The sequence below is a fragment of the Geotrypetes seraphini genome, chromosome 1, assembly GCF_902459505.1.
Source record: "Geotrypetes seraphini chromosome 1, aGeoSer1.1, whole genome shotgun sequence".
Lineage (NCBI taxonomy): Eukaryota > Metazoa > Chordata > Amphibia > Gymnophiona > Dermophiidae > Geotrypetes > Geotrypetes seraphini.
Window position 1 is genome coordinate 112396239 of NC_047084.1, and position 14861 is coordinate 112411099.

Genomic DNA, 14861 nt, shown 5'->3' on the forward strand with positions numbered 1-14861 from the left:
TTTTTTTACATGGGGGGGGTGTCAAAAAATGATGGGCCCCGGGTGCCACATACCCTAGGTACGCCACTGAGTTACAATTTTCTTTTTCTTAATCTTTATTGATTTTTAATCTAAAACAGTGTCATACAAATGATGCACACCTTCTTGCAAATCACATTGAGGGATACGGGTTAACAAGGTCTTCATCAGGGAACACCTAGCTTAGCCTCCGCGTGTGCGGGTCGCCGGTCTAGATGGACCTAAGGTCTGATCCGGTGAAGGCATTTCTTATGTTCTTAAACAGTAGGTATTACATACATTACAGGTAACATATATATCATTCAAGATTTTCAGTTTTCCTACATATAATAATAACATAATATAACATAGTATATAGTATAAATGTCACCATCAATATTTATTCCCCTCCCTCCAACCCCCCACCCCCATGGATGGAGCAAAAGGAAAGATAAGATAAATATACATTATTATAATTTTACAAATTTAGTCAATGGGATCCAAACTTTATTAAATACACCATTAAATCCCCTACACTCTGCATTAATTCTTTCATATCTGTAAGTGGTGCACACGTTCACCCACCAAAAAGTATAACTTATTCTGTCATGGTTCTTCCAGTTACTCGTTAGCAATTGAATGGCGATTCCTGTTAGGATCATAAATAGACGACTCTTATATTTATCTGGAGTGGGTTTCACATGTAATATCATTCCACAAATTATAGCCTCATATGATAGTGGAACGTTCGAATCCAAAACTAAATTTATTTGTTCCCAAATTGACTTCCAAAATATAAATATAAATGGACAAAAATATAGCAGATGATCCAAAGTCGCTATATCAATATGACAATGGCAGCATCTATTAGACTTAGAACTATCTATTTTATTTAATCGAACTGGGGTCCAAAAAATCCTATGTAACAAAAATAACCATGTTTGCCTCATAGATGCTGACGCTGTACATTTCAATCGCCAATTCCAAATTCGTGGCCAACGAGACACAGAAATATACCGTTTAGTCTCGATGCTCCAGATGTCTCTAAGACTGTTTTTGGGTTTTTTGTTTAAAAATCCACTGGGCAGCCAGATGTCCTACTAGATCAGTTTACTGGGAAGATGCGATCATCTATCAATGTCATCTCACTTTTGGAAGCTTGTCCAGTTTCATCTTAGAAATGCATGCTGGAACATAATCTATAATCTGCCCCCCCCCCTCCAAATACAGCATGCTTTCCTCTAACAAAGACTCTGACCAATGAGTGGCCCTGTGTGCTGTCCATACTATAGATCTCAGGTCATGAAGATCTCTGTTGGCTCCTCTGATACACACTGTTTGAACTTGAAAATCAGACTCAGCTCAACTATGCATGATGAGACTATAATATAAGTGTCATGGGATGCAGTAATGCAAGAGGTTATACAGTGTCTGTCTGATGAAAACAGGAAGCAGATATAAAGAGCAAATATTAAAAAAAATTAGTGAAGGTGTACAGCAGCTTTGAACCATCCTGATAATGAATACAGGCAGTCCCCGGGTTAAGAACGAGTTACGTTTCTAAAGCAGTTCTTAAGTCAGATTTGTAGATTTTCAGATTCTGCTCCCAGCTGACAAAAGGGCCAACCAGTGTCCCTACCAGTGTTCCCTCTAAGGTACTGCATTCACAACCACACACTGTTCTTAATGCGACCATGCGTCATTCCTGCCACTGGAAATACTGCTCAGTGAACCCCGTTCTTAAGTAGCACCATTCCAGAGCTGATATTGTGATGTCATAATGCCTCATTCCACCAATGCCTAAGAGCCAACTTCATCAGTGATGTCACAAGGGCTTGATTATTCCTTTATAGGCAGTCCCCGGGTTAAGAACGAGTTACTTCTTAAGTGGGATTTGTATGCAACTCAGAACTTTTAAGATTCTGCTCCCAGCTGACAAAAGGGCCATTTGTCCCCCAGTGTTCCCTCTAAGGTACAGCATTCACAACCACACACTGTTCTTAATGCGGCCATGCGTCATTCCTGCCACTGGAAATACTGCTCAGTGAAATCAAAGGAAGCTGTGACCCCGTTCTTAAGTAGCAACATTCCAGAGCTGATATTGTGATGTCATAATGCCTCATTCCACCAATGCCTAAGAGCCAACTTCAACAGTGATGTCACAAGGGCTTGATTATTCCTTTATAGGCAGTCCCCGGGTTAAGAACGAGTTACTTCTTAAGTGGGATTTGTATGCAACTCAGAACTTTTAAGATTCTGCTCCCAGCTGACAAAAGGGCCATTTGTCCCTACCCAGAGTTCCCTCTAAGGTACAGCATTCACAACCACACACTGTTCTTAATGCGGCCATGCGTCATTCCTGAATCGGCTGCAGGAGAAGTGGAAGAGTCTCTGCCACTGGAAATACTGCTCAGTGAAATCAAATAAAGCCACAACCCCGTTCTTAAGTATGAGTCATACTTAAGTCGGGCGTCTGTAACTTGGGGACTGCCTGTACACAATACACATTCATATGTCAAGGAAGGAAACATTACCTGCTTCCACACACTGATGACTCGCAGAAAAGCCATGTAGTTGTGGCCAGGACTGAGGGGAGCATTGTAGTAACCATGACAATTATCCCCACTTCCTACGGTGAACCATTTCTGCTTCGTGACGTTGAGTGCAGGAAACGCAGCTGTGATATACGCCAGGTTACTGAGGGTATCACTGAATGACGGTAAGTCTTGCAGCTGACAAAGGTCTTCCTCACTTCTGTTCCCTCCACGGGTTATAATTATCTGATACTCGCTGGAAAATTAAAACATTATTAGTCCATCTGGTGTTGTTTATTAATAGCTGGGTGATGTTAACTGGCTGGGTAACATTATCTATTAATGGCCGACATCCAGACATGGTGATGGAACAGCCAAGTTCAAATCCCACTGCTGCTTCTTGTGACCTTGGGCAAGTCACTTAACCCTCCGTTGGCTCAGGTCCAAACTTAGATCGTAAGCCCTCCAAGGACAGGGGAATACCTCGTGTCCCTGAATATGAGTCACCTTTAGATACTACTGAAACGGGTGTGAGCTATACCCTAAATTCATTACCTTCCCTATAGGAGCTATTAAAAGGGACTGAATTTTTATTTCTTTATTCAATTTTCTATACCGTTCTCCCAAGGGAGCTCAGAACGGTTTACATTAATTTATTCAGGTACTCAACCATTTTTCCCTGTCTGTCCTGGTGGGCTCACAATCTATCTAATGTACCTGGGGAAATGGGGGGATTATGTGACTTGCCCAGGGTCACAAGGAGCAGCGTGGGATTGAACCCACAACCACAGGGTACTGAGGCTGTAGCTTTAACCACTGCGCCACTCTAGAAATCAAAATGTAGTAAAAGTGAGCCAAGTCTAGGACAATCAAGCCATTGTGACATCACTGATGAGTTTGGCTCTTATTGGTGGAATGAGGCATTATGATGTCACAATACCAGCTCTGGCTATCAGAGGCTGAAACTTTTCACACTATTTATTTGTTCAATTTTCTCTACTGTTCTCCCAGGGGAGCTCAGAACAGTTACATTAATTTATTCAGGTACTTAAGCATTTTTACCTATCCTGTCCTGGTGGGCTCATATTCTACCTAATGCACCTGGGGCATTAGGTGACTTGCCCAGGGTCACAAGGAGCAGCGGGGGTTTGAACCCACAACCCCAGGGTGCTGAGGCTCTAGCTTTAACCACTGCGCCACACCGCATTATACAGACAGTTAAAATCCTACTGCGGTGATTCAAGTGAAATAAGACTACCATAGCCGAAGCTTTCGCTCCATGGCTCCTGAATTCTGCTGCACACTTCCTCATTGACAGCAGCAAAACCGTCCTGGCTGCGGTTCTAAGCGAAATTCATTCCCACTTAGATAAGAGTGAGCTAACGCTTGTGGTTTCCTTGGACCTCTCTGCTGCATTTGATCTCACTTCAGTCCCTCTTGCAGCTTCCCTCCCTCCGTCTCAGCTCTCTGCAGAGTTCACTAACAAACTATCACAGAATGCCCTATTTTGCCTGTTTGCAAGTGGTAACCCTGAGCATCACTTACAGCCTGTTTTACAAAGCCACATGGCAACATCCCCAAAGCCCTTTAAATCTTTTTTTTTTCTTCCAATTCTTTATTCAATTTTTCATCTTACATCAAGAACACAATATTACATCAATTGAATCATATACATCACTTGAAATTCTTTCTAAACTCCCTCCCCCACCCACCCTTTTCACAAATATTATAATCAAAAATATCATATATGTATTATATTCATAAATATTGATTGAACCTATAATATAACTATATACCACCCCCTTCCCTTAATTATAATTATACTTACAGTGTAAAAAGGCATCTAATCATTACAATAAGTTATCAATGGCCCCCAAATCTTCTTAAAATTATTATAATTCCCTTTTTGTATGGCAATTGTTCTTTCCATTTTGTATATATGACATAACGAATTCCACCAGAAGGTGTAATTAAGTCTAGTGTAGTTTTTCCAATTTCTGGTGATATGTTGAAAGGCGACTCCTGTCATTATTAATAAAAGTTATTAAACTTCAAAAACCTACTCCCCTATCCTCCAACAATATATATAGTAAGTAGGGAAAAATGCTATTTATTCATTATAATAACTTATTAATGGCCCCCATACATCCATAAATTTATTAAAATATCCTTTTTGAACTGCTAACGCTCGTTCCATTTTATACATGTCACACACCGAGTTCCACCAAAAACAATAGTTTAATCTTTTACAATCTTTCCAATTATATGTTATTTGCTGAATGGCAACTCCTGTTAAAAATCATTAAAAGTTTATTATTCTTAGAGGATAACTGACTTTTAGCTCTCATAGACATGCCAAATAAAACTGTGTCATATGACAATGCTACATGATTTTCTAGCATACAATTTATTTGGTATATGTTATTATATTATGTATTTGCTTGAATACAATTTTGGGGGGTGGGTTGGGGTTAAATCTTCTTTTTGAGAAATGGTAGAGTTTCAAGTGATGTTGTATATTGATTGTTGATTTATCTGTACACTTGTAAAATCTAAAATGAATAAATATTTATAAAAAAAAATAAAAATAAAAGTTTATTATTGCTTGATGAAATTTGACTTTTTATTCTCATTGACGTCCCAAATAGAATTGCATTATATGATAGAGCTACATGGTTTTCTAATAAAGAATTAATTTGAGACCAAATTGATTTCCAAAAGGCAAAAAAATAATAGATGATCTAGAGCAGTGTTCTTCAACCACCGGTCCATGGACCGGTGCCGGTCCACAGAAATTTCCTGCCGGTCCACAGGGTCAGCACGTGCATCAGGCCCAAAACAGTGTTCTTCAACCGCCGGTCCACAGTGCAATCGATGGGGCGTTATCTTCGAGCCAGCTCCCTCTTCCTAACTGATTCAGTGCACAAAGCCACGGGCAGTGGCTCCTACGGGCATCCTGTGCCTGAACCGGAAGCCTTCTCTCTGACATTGCAACGTCAGAGGGAAGGCTTCCAGATGAGGCACGGGACGTGCAAGGTGCAATTAGTACTATTATGGGGGTGGGGTCTGGGGTGGACATTGGGTAGAGATGGGCGGGGTCTGGCCCACGACTTAGCCCAGTGCTCTTCAACCGCCGGTCCACGGACCGATGCCAGTCCACAGAATAATTCTTTTATTTCTACCGGTCCATAGGTGTAAAAAGGTTGAAAAACACTGATCTAGAGTCCCTGCTTCCAGATTACAACGCCAGCATCTGTGGGCTTCGGGGCCACTACTGCGTGGCTTTGTAAAACAGGCCCTTCGTTTTAATCTTTAGGAGGGGCAATGTCATGGGCCATGGGTGGGCATTTCCTCATTATCTAGCTTGCGTGTTAGGATTAGCATGGGTTAACTAGATAACACGGGACCATTTAAGAGCTCCTGTCTTGTGAATATTTTTGCAGGAACTGTGCAAAAATGGGAACATTAGTGGAGAACGTTACAGGGAAATACTTTTAAATTCAAAAGGAGAAAATAAATTTTTCATTCAAAGAATAGTTCACCTCTTGAACTCGTTGCCAGAGGATGTGGTAACAGTGGTTAGTGTAACTGGGTTTAAGAAAGGTTTGGACAAGTTCTTGAAACAGACTTGGGAGACGCCACTGCTTGCCCAGAGATTGGTAGCATGGAATATTGCTACTTTTTGAGTTTCTACCAGGTTCTTGTGACCTGGATTGGCCATTGTTGGAAATTGGATACTGGGCTGGATAGACTATTGGTATGACCAAATATGATTATTTTTATGTTAAAAAAAAAAAAAAAGGCTACAAAAATTCTGCGTTAAATCTGGGTTTAGTGCACGAGGAAAGTCCAGTGCTAGAACATGCTAAGCCCAGATTTTCCACACCTAAGTAAAATGGCCCCTATGAGTCAATGCACACTCACGATCGCTCCCTCTCCATGTGCTTCCAGCAAAAAAGGGAGGGATGCCATGGGAATTGCAAACACAAGGAAACTCAGAAAGACAGAGAGAGAGTAGAAGTGTTGACTATTGTGGGAGGAATCTGAAGAAGAAATAAGTGACAGACTGTCATAGGTTTCAAGTTTATTAGGATTTTATATACCGCCTATCAAGGTTATCTAAGTGGTTTTTTTACAATCTGGTACTCAAGGATTTTCCCTGTCTGTCCCGGTGGGCTCACAATCTATCTAACGTACCTGGGGCTATGGAGGACTGAGTGACTTGCCCAGGGTCACAAGGAGCAGCCCGGGGTTTGAACCCACAACCCCAGGGTGCTGAGGCTGTAGATCCAACCACTGCGCCGTAAATATGCATGAGGTGAGTCTCTTTCAATTGAAAGGAAATTAGAGCGATAGGGTACAGGATGAAGTTAAGAGGTGAAAGGCTCAGAAGTAATCTAGTAGATGCATGGAAGAGTCTGCTGATAGACGTGGTGGAGACAGAGACTGGGTCTGAATTCAAGAAAGTGTGGGACTGGCACATGGGATCTCTTAGGGAGAGGAGACAGTGGTTGCTGCAGATGGGCAGAATGGATGGGCCTTTATCTGCCGTCATGTTTCTACGTAGGCGTATGAGAGCAAGGCAAAAGGTTTGGTGATAACAGTAGATTGCTGAGTGTGATGGAGTGCTATAAGAAATTAAATCTAAAATATGATTTCAAGAGCTAACAAGTAAATTCAGAATGTAACCATATATAATGGCAGCATGAGGTCATCAATAAAGCAGCTACCTGATTGGTCCATTGAGATCTGATACCCAGGGTACAGAAAGGTTAACCATTCCTCCTGAGTGTGAGATATTAGATTCCGTCAGGTCACTCCTGATGTTCGGTCCTGAGATTATAATCAAAACACAGACAGTAAGTGGAAATCTGCAGAATGACTTGGTTGGATGAAAACTGGGCCGAGCTGTTTGGGGGAGGAGACATCAGACGCTGAGGTTTGGCAACTCTTCTGAGAAAAGGAGAGCGAATGTTATCTCGTCATGTTTCTCTCTGGAGTTACCCTGATTATAATTGCTGAAGACCTCCAAATTAGAGCTTTGTCTCTCACATCCCTGCCGCACTCTGCCCCCTTTTGAGTTTTTTCATTGCCCTTCCTTTTTCCAATGCAGCTAGAGATCTCAGGATCACCCATGACTCGTCTCTCCTTGTACCTTCATATTTCTATCTCTGGGGGTTTTGCTATTTCTTCTCTTTAAGACCTCTGTCAGAGGGAGGTGGAGGAGCCCTAGTGGGTTAGAGCAGAGTTCCGAAAACCAGAGCAGCCAACATTCAAATGTCACTGTGATTCCTTGAGATCTTGGAAAACAGTGAAGACAGTCATGTGACAGGAAAGCAAAAGGGGATAGACTGACTCCCTCTGGTTACAATCAAAGGTTAACTGACTTGTCCAGAATCACAAGGAGCCACAGTAGGATTTGAACCCAGTTCCCCAGGTTCTGAGGCTCTTACACTAATCATTAAGCTCCTCCTCCGCTCTAGCTGACTCTGTTGCACAAAACCTACGCCTTCCAAGCCGCCAAACTAAACCCTTGGCTAGCCCAAATGGTCCTCAAGGCCTACAACTACCTCGACTTCAGAAAATTACTCAAAACTCACCTATTCCGAGATCAAGACCCTTAACGCCCCTTTTCAATCCTCCTCCTCCCCCCTTCTGATCTACTCCCCTCTACCGTCTCCCTCCTCCCCCCCCCACTTCTCTCCTTGCTGTTCGCAACTCTATGATCAATTTGATATGTAACCACTTGTAACTACTCTCTCCTTACTGTTTGCAACTCTATGATCAATTTGATATGTAACCTCTTGTAATCTCTGTCTAACTAATGTGAACCGCCTAGAACTCTTCGGGGTATGGCGGTATACAAAAATAAAGTTATTATTATTATTATTATTCCTATAATTAGAGATGAATTTTTCTCGTACATTAGCAATTTCAGCGTCACTGCACATGTCTAAAGACACATTTTCTGGTTGTTATCACTTACTTGCAATCTCCATCTCATATAGCCACTGAGCAGCTTCTCCTGGGCCGGCTGAGGTAAAGCCCTGGATCTCCACCGTGTAGTTGGTTCCAGGTTTCCACCCTGGCACTTTATACTGAGTAACTGAAGCTTCCACTTTGTTAGATATCAGTTCAGTAAACGTTAGATTGTAATCTCTCCAGGCTTTAATTTTGATCTGGGAAAAACAAGACATTACCGGAGCAATATGCATCAGGTATACACTTTTCCCTCTGTATGCGCTGTGATAGAAGATTAACAGAACCGCAAATACAGAAAAAAACGCAAATAACTTTTTCATATGTTATTTGCTGTTTTCTATTAAAAACCATCGTGACTATAGTGAAACCGCAAATAACATGGTGGGAGACCTGGCCTGTTCCTGAAGGAGAGGCAAAACACGGTGAAGAAAGTGCTGGGAATCGGCGAATTGCTCTGTAAACGCTTGGAATCAGCGATTTATCTATGCAAGCTGACGTAATTTTGGAGGGAGGAGCCAGCAAGCTAAAAACCGCGAAGAATCAAAACCGCGAATACAGAGGGAGAAGTGTATGCAAAAGCGCATCCAAGCCCCTACTAGAGATAGCAGCGATATACAGACAAAATAACCCAGTAGTGGTAGAATGGACTAGACCAGGGGTTCTCAGGATTTTCGGATATCCACGTGCACATAATGAAGGCAGTGCATGTTCATTTAGCTCATGCATGTTCACTGTGGATATCTTGGAAAACAGACTGATTTCTTATGTAATACAAGACCATTTGCCATGGTGTTCCTCCACAAGATGAACCAACTGTCCTTAACAAATAGGGTTTATTTTATTTTAATTTCTACTTTCCTTTTGTTTTATTTGCTATTTTTTTTCATTTCTGCTTTGATACTGAAATTTTGAAGTTCCCTTATGTTGTCCCTTTTCCTATTTATTTATTTATTTAGATTTTTATCCTGTCCTTCCAGTAGCTCAGAACGGTTTACAAGTAAACATTCACAATGGAGTGAATTGGACATACAAGATTATACAGTAGATTTAAATACTTGGACATACGAGACTGTGCAGCAGTGTAAATATAGGGACTATACAGCAAATTAAATATAAGTAGTTTAGTTTAGATACAAGTTATTTGAGTATAGGCTGAGAGTGGACTATACAGAAATTTAGGCAGAAGATTAGAATGGAGAAAGAAGGGTAGAGGTGGGGTTTAAGGGGGTTGGGTGTAGACTGAGGGTGAAAGGGGATTAACAGAACCGCAAATACAGAAAAATCGTGAATAACTTTTTCATATGTTATTCGCTGTTTTCTATTAAAAACCATCCTGAATTATGTGACAGGGAAGCCCCTGTCCCAGCCAAAAGAACTACGAAACCCAGCATGCACCCTGCCCTGGGCCCGGGAAAACCTGGCATGGAGCCGACCCAGCCAGGAAGGGAAGAGAAAACCCCAGTCATAACCCAGCCTAAGAGCCAGAGGGGGAGGGCACTTGAACCGAATTCTTCCCCCTATTACTCCTTTCCTCCTTCTCTGAAACCTAAACCCAACTCAGGAGGGGGTGGGGTTAACCCTCGAGGTATGCAGGTCAGAAAGCCTCAAATACCAACAAGGGGAAATCAGTTAGGAAGCTCAGGTGGGGCTAATCACAATCAGCCAGCCACCAGCAGGGAGTGCAGCTTCCAAGGAGTTCCTGTTCCCCAGCCCCGTGTGCTATCCAGGAGACAACCCAGCAGGTGGGAGAGTGAAGGCCCTGGCCATACAAACCCCGGGAGGGTGCACCAAGAGAGGGGCGGTGGAAAGGTCCGGTTGGCAAGGAGCTAACATCCAGGCAAGACGGGGGTTAGGAGAAGCAGCCCGAGGACACAGGGTGGAGAACCAGCCAGGGTTATGGATCCAGGGACTGGGAAATGAACAGCCTTCCTGGGGAGAGTGAGCCGGGAAAGACATGGACTTAGGGGAGTATGAGATATGGGAGGTCTTGCCCCTTTCCTCAATAAGCCAGTCTAGGCTAATTGAAGCCCTGGACACTAGTAGTGTTTGAAGCAGGGTCAGGGCACTTCTGCCCAATTGAAAAGTAATTGAGAGAACTGTTTAGTTGCCTTACCTCTGGAGGACTAAGAAGCTCCTGAGAGTTAGCCCAGGTTGGGCTTGGCTACGGTCATTAACCCTGGACACATTTTTGGTGTGGGAGAATTTGAAAGCCAAACCTTTGCTTTGTTTTTGTTGGGAGGTTTGGGAGGTTAACCGGCTTTATTTTAGGGACCGGGAAGCTCCAGGCAGGGCACAAGGACTGAAGCCCGGTTATGCTTGGTGAAGGGAAATGTGAAGAACGTGCTATATGTTTGTTTTTTTGGTGTTTTTTTCTTTTTTTGAAAACTTTAATAAACCTGCTTCCCGTTCCTAAGAAATCCGTCCTCCGGGTTTTTGTTCATCCAGCCATATAAGAGGCGCATTAATAAATCTACCTGTGGTCTGAGCCTGGTTTCCCACCTACTCGGGGACAGGCCCGGTCACAATATGGTGAAACTGCGAATAACATGGTGGGAGCCCTGCTCTGTTCCTGAAGGAGAGGCAAAACACGGTGAAGAAAGTGCTGGGAATCGGCGATTTCTCAACGCAAGCTGATGTAATTTGGGGGGGTTGGGGGGGGGGGGGGGAAGAGCCAGCAAGCTAAAAAACGTGAATAATCAAAACCGCGAATACGGAGGGAGAAGTGTACACCTCTTTCTTCTCTTTATATCTCTCTAGCGTGTAATTAAAATTTTTTTTTCATAGGTACTATAGCTCGATTGTGAGCCCATTGGGATAGAGAGGGTAACAAAGTACCTAATTTTTTTTTATTTTTTTTTTAAATAACAGCTTTTATTGAAATACACCTCAAGCATTACATCAACCAATAACATACAGCAACAGGAAATTAAAGTGCAATTAACTACACTCCAAATAACACCCGAAGTGTAATCAAGAACAATACAAATAACAGCTCCCCAATCCAAGAAAAACCAACCACAAAACCCACCAAATCACAGTCAAATCTTCCCTCCCACCCACCCCCCAGGGACAAGACACAGTTCCCACAACACCCAATAAGGTCGAGAAGCAGCCAATGCCAGAAAAATGAAAATAAATAAAGGTGTCCCCCAATCTCCACCACCCTAGTCCAGGCCCATAGTCAACTCAATGTCCCAGTCCCCCCCTGCCACTAATCCCCATAGAGGCCCGAAATCTACGCCAGATATGAGCATAGCCATGGAGTTTGCCATGGCGTAAGGCTGTGAGATGATATAAAAGTTGCCAAGTAAGCAAATGACGCTCCACCATGGCCCACGTGGGACAAAGTACCTAATTTGACTTTTCCATTTAATTGTTTTGGGAAACCATTTTGAATCCTTTGGGAGATTTAGAGGAATATAAGACACCACATTAAATGAAATTCTAATCTAATCTAATCTAATCCTTAGGTTTGTCTACCGCATCATCTCCACGTTAAATTGATGTGTCAGGAGTAGCTGCACTAGAAAATGATCTTTGAGAAGCAAATTTGTTGGCAGAAGCAAGGGAGTCTTGAAGATCCCTAAAATGGAGACAGAAGAAGAAGTCTCTTATCCATATATACAGCCCCCGAAGCCCTTTAAATCGGGGCCATTAGCGCAGCTTTGTAAAAGAGGCCAATAGAGTTGCAGGTGAAGAAAAAAGAGAAGCTGCTTTTTTGTCTTTAATGCAGAGGATTCAAGTGGGGCTGCTTCTATCTGCCCAGAGAATACATACAGGTTTGGAGCCTAAGGTACCAAATGGGTCCTTGGGAGTCAGGGAGCTTAAATCCACAGTAAGGGAAGAAAAGTGTCCCCAAGTAGTGAGGAATGGGGAATCTAACCTCTCTTCTGCATTTTGGATTCAAAGACTGTCTACCTGTCTGAAGTTGCTGCCATTTGATTGTTTATAGTTCAGAAATGTGTATTCAGTAAAGATTTCTTTTGAAACACCAGCACAGGATTTGACGGTCTCTTTTAACTTGAAGAGCACACTTTTCACCTGGAAATAAATTACTTCCCTTCCGAGAATCCATACCAGATTTTTATCTGGAGCCTCTAAAGTGGAGGTTTATATTCTAATGAAACCCTCCAGCCCCCAGGTAGCATGAGTCTGTATTCTCTCCCAGGCAGAGTAGCCCCAAATACTGTATGTGAACTTCTGGCACCAAAGCCTCCTGAAAACAGAGTAAAAAGACCAGAAAATAATAAAAACTGAACAGAGAAGAGCAGAACACCTCTTCTTGGTTCACTTGCAGAAGAAAAAACTGAAGAGGAGGAGCTGAAAGATGTGATAAGACACTTTTCTGCAAGATGGTAAAGGGGATGAAACTCATCTCGTATGAGGAAAGAGTAAAACGGTTAGGGCTCTTCAGCTTGGAAAAGAGATGGCTGTGGGGGAAAGGATGGAGAGCAAAAAATAGCTTTATTCACATTGGCGAATGTGACCCAGACTCGGACCAGAGGTCATGGCCTGAAGCTGAGAGGAGACACGGCCAGGACAAATGTCAGAAAGTTCTGCTTCACACAGCGAGTGGTGAACGCCTGGAACTCTCTCCCGAAAGAGATGGTAGAGGAAACTACCATTCTAGGATTTAAGGGAAAATTGGACGCACATTGAGGGATACGAGTGACTAATGTATGCACCAGGGTACGCCTGGCTGAGCCTCCGCGTGTGCGGATCACTGGACTGGATGGACCCCAGGTCTGATCCGGTGTAGGCATTTCTTATGTTCTTATGATTGAAGTCTATAAAATCCTGAGTGGAGTAGAACAGGTACAAGTGGGGGGGGGGGGGGGGTCACTATTTAGGTGAAGGTTTCTTAGTAGACTTAGTAGGGGTGTGTGCCAGCACTTTCTCCAATAATATTTTTATATATTAAATGTCATCATATTTGAGAAAATTTAATGCAAGCTACTTTAGAAAGTTATTTACAAAACTTATGCTATATTGCTATGAGCTAAAAAAAAAAAAATGGAAATCAACTCAATAGCAATTTAAAAGAAGCAAAATTTTGCAAAACTTAATTGCACCTATGGAGCTTATTCAACCCGATCTTTTTCCCCTTCTAAGCCTATGGAAGAAAAAGCCTGATTGAGTACTAGAGATCCCATAGATTCTAAACATTGCTATTCATTGCCTCGATACCTGGTAGCCCAAAATGATCCCATTGCAGTCAGACAGCTTCTGCCACTGGATCTCTTGACTTATTTCACTCCATGGTTGAATTTCAGGTTTTTGTGGTACTAGAAGAAAAGGAAATCGCAGTGCACTTGAGGGGTTTAAAGTATGGAAAGAAACATTCTCTTAGATGTGTAAAGGAGCACCAGAAGCACCTGGATATTTGTGGCTCTGTATTTGTTATTTTCTCCAGACATTACATCCTGCCATTTGCCATGAAATCACACTGAGTATAATGGGACTTGTAACCAGTTCAAAAATATACAATAAATGGGGCATAAACATTGACAAAAACCAATAAAAAAATATTTCAAAAATGTTACTTTCAGGTCAAGTTTCAGGTTTATTTGTTTCTTGATATACCGTCCATCATACTTATCCAGACGGTTTACAATAAAATTAATTATTATTAAAATTGCATTAAAACCTTTTTTTTTAAAAAGGGATTGTACCACTGTATATCAACATTTAAAAAAGGAAGCGAGTTACATCATACTCAGGGAAACCACACTGAGGCTCTGCAGCCATCTTCTCTCCTCCTGCCCTCCACCTCCCTGGGCTTACAAACTTGATCTTCTTCTTGGCAGGCTCTCTTTGGTCAACCCAAGGGGGCCTTCTCTTAACATGTCTCTCCCAAGCGGCAACAGGAAGTTGCTGCAGACAGAAGGCCCCTGGCCTTGGCCAGAAAGTCTGCCTGAATCGCTGCCGGTAAGAAGATCAAGTTTGTAAGACGATGGACTCAGGGAGAGAGGGATGGCCAGAATTCAGTTACCGCCCCCAAACCTGCCCAGTCCCACCCATCCCCACCCCATCATGCCCCGAAGCCCTCCTGCACAAATGAAAGCTTTTCAAAACCCGGACAAAGTGTCAGGTTTTGAAAAGCCGTCTGAGGAAATCCCGATGTCTGGTAACCCTAGTTATGCATCCAACTTAACACAGACAAATTATTGATTTTTGTGATCATTGACTTTTTCATATTGATTTTTGTAATTCTCTTTGAACCTTTTTCTTGGGAGTTGCTGGATTATAAATACTATATCATATACATAGGAAATCCATAAATAATCTAGATATTTTAAAGAAAAATAAAACAATACATGTTCTCAAGTCCACAGGGGGTTTTCCTTT

At 42.3% G+C, this 14861-nt stretch overlaps 1 protein-coding gene across 2 annotated transcripts in view; it reads right to left on the reverse strand.

Moving 5' to 3' along the window:
- The window catches only part of LOC117356528 (receptor-type tyrosine-protein phosphatase alpha-like), a 153021-nt gene that overhangs the window by 101986 nt on the left and 36174 nt on the right, over window positions 1-14861 (reverse strand). For both annotated transcript variants that reach the window (XM_033935862.1, XM_033935855.1), the window contains 4 exons: window positions 13701-13798; window positions 8518-8710; window positions 7262-7364; window positions 2532-2787 (listed from right to left, as the gene is read on the reverse strand). In XM_033935862.1, coding sequence (XP_033791753.1) covers window positions 2532-2787; window positions 7262-7364; window positions 8518-8710; window positions 13701-13798 — 650 coding nt within the window. The remainder of the gene's footprint in view (window positions 1-2531; window positions 2788-7261; window positions 7365-8517; window positions 8711-13700; window positions 13799-14861) is intronic.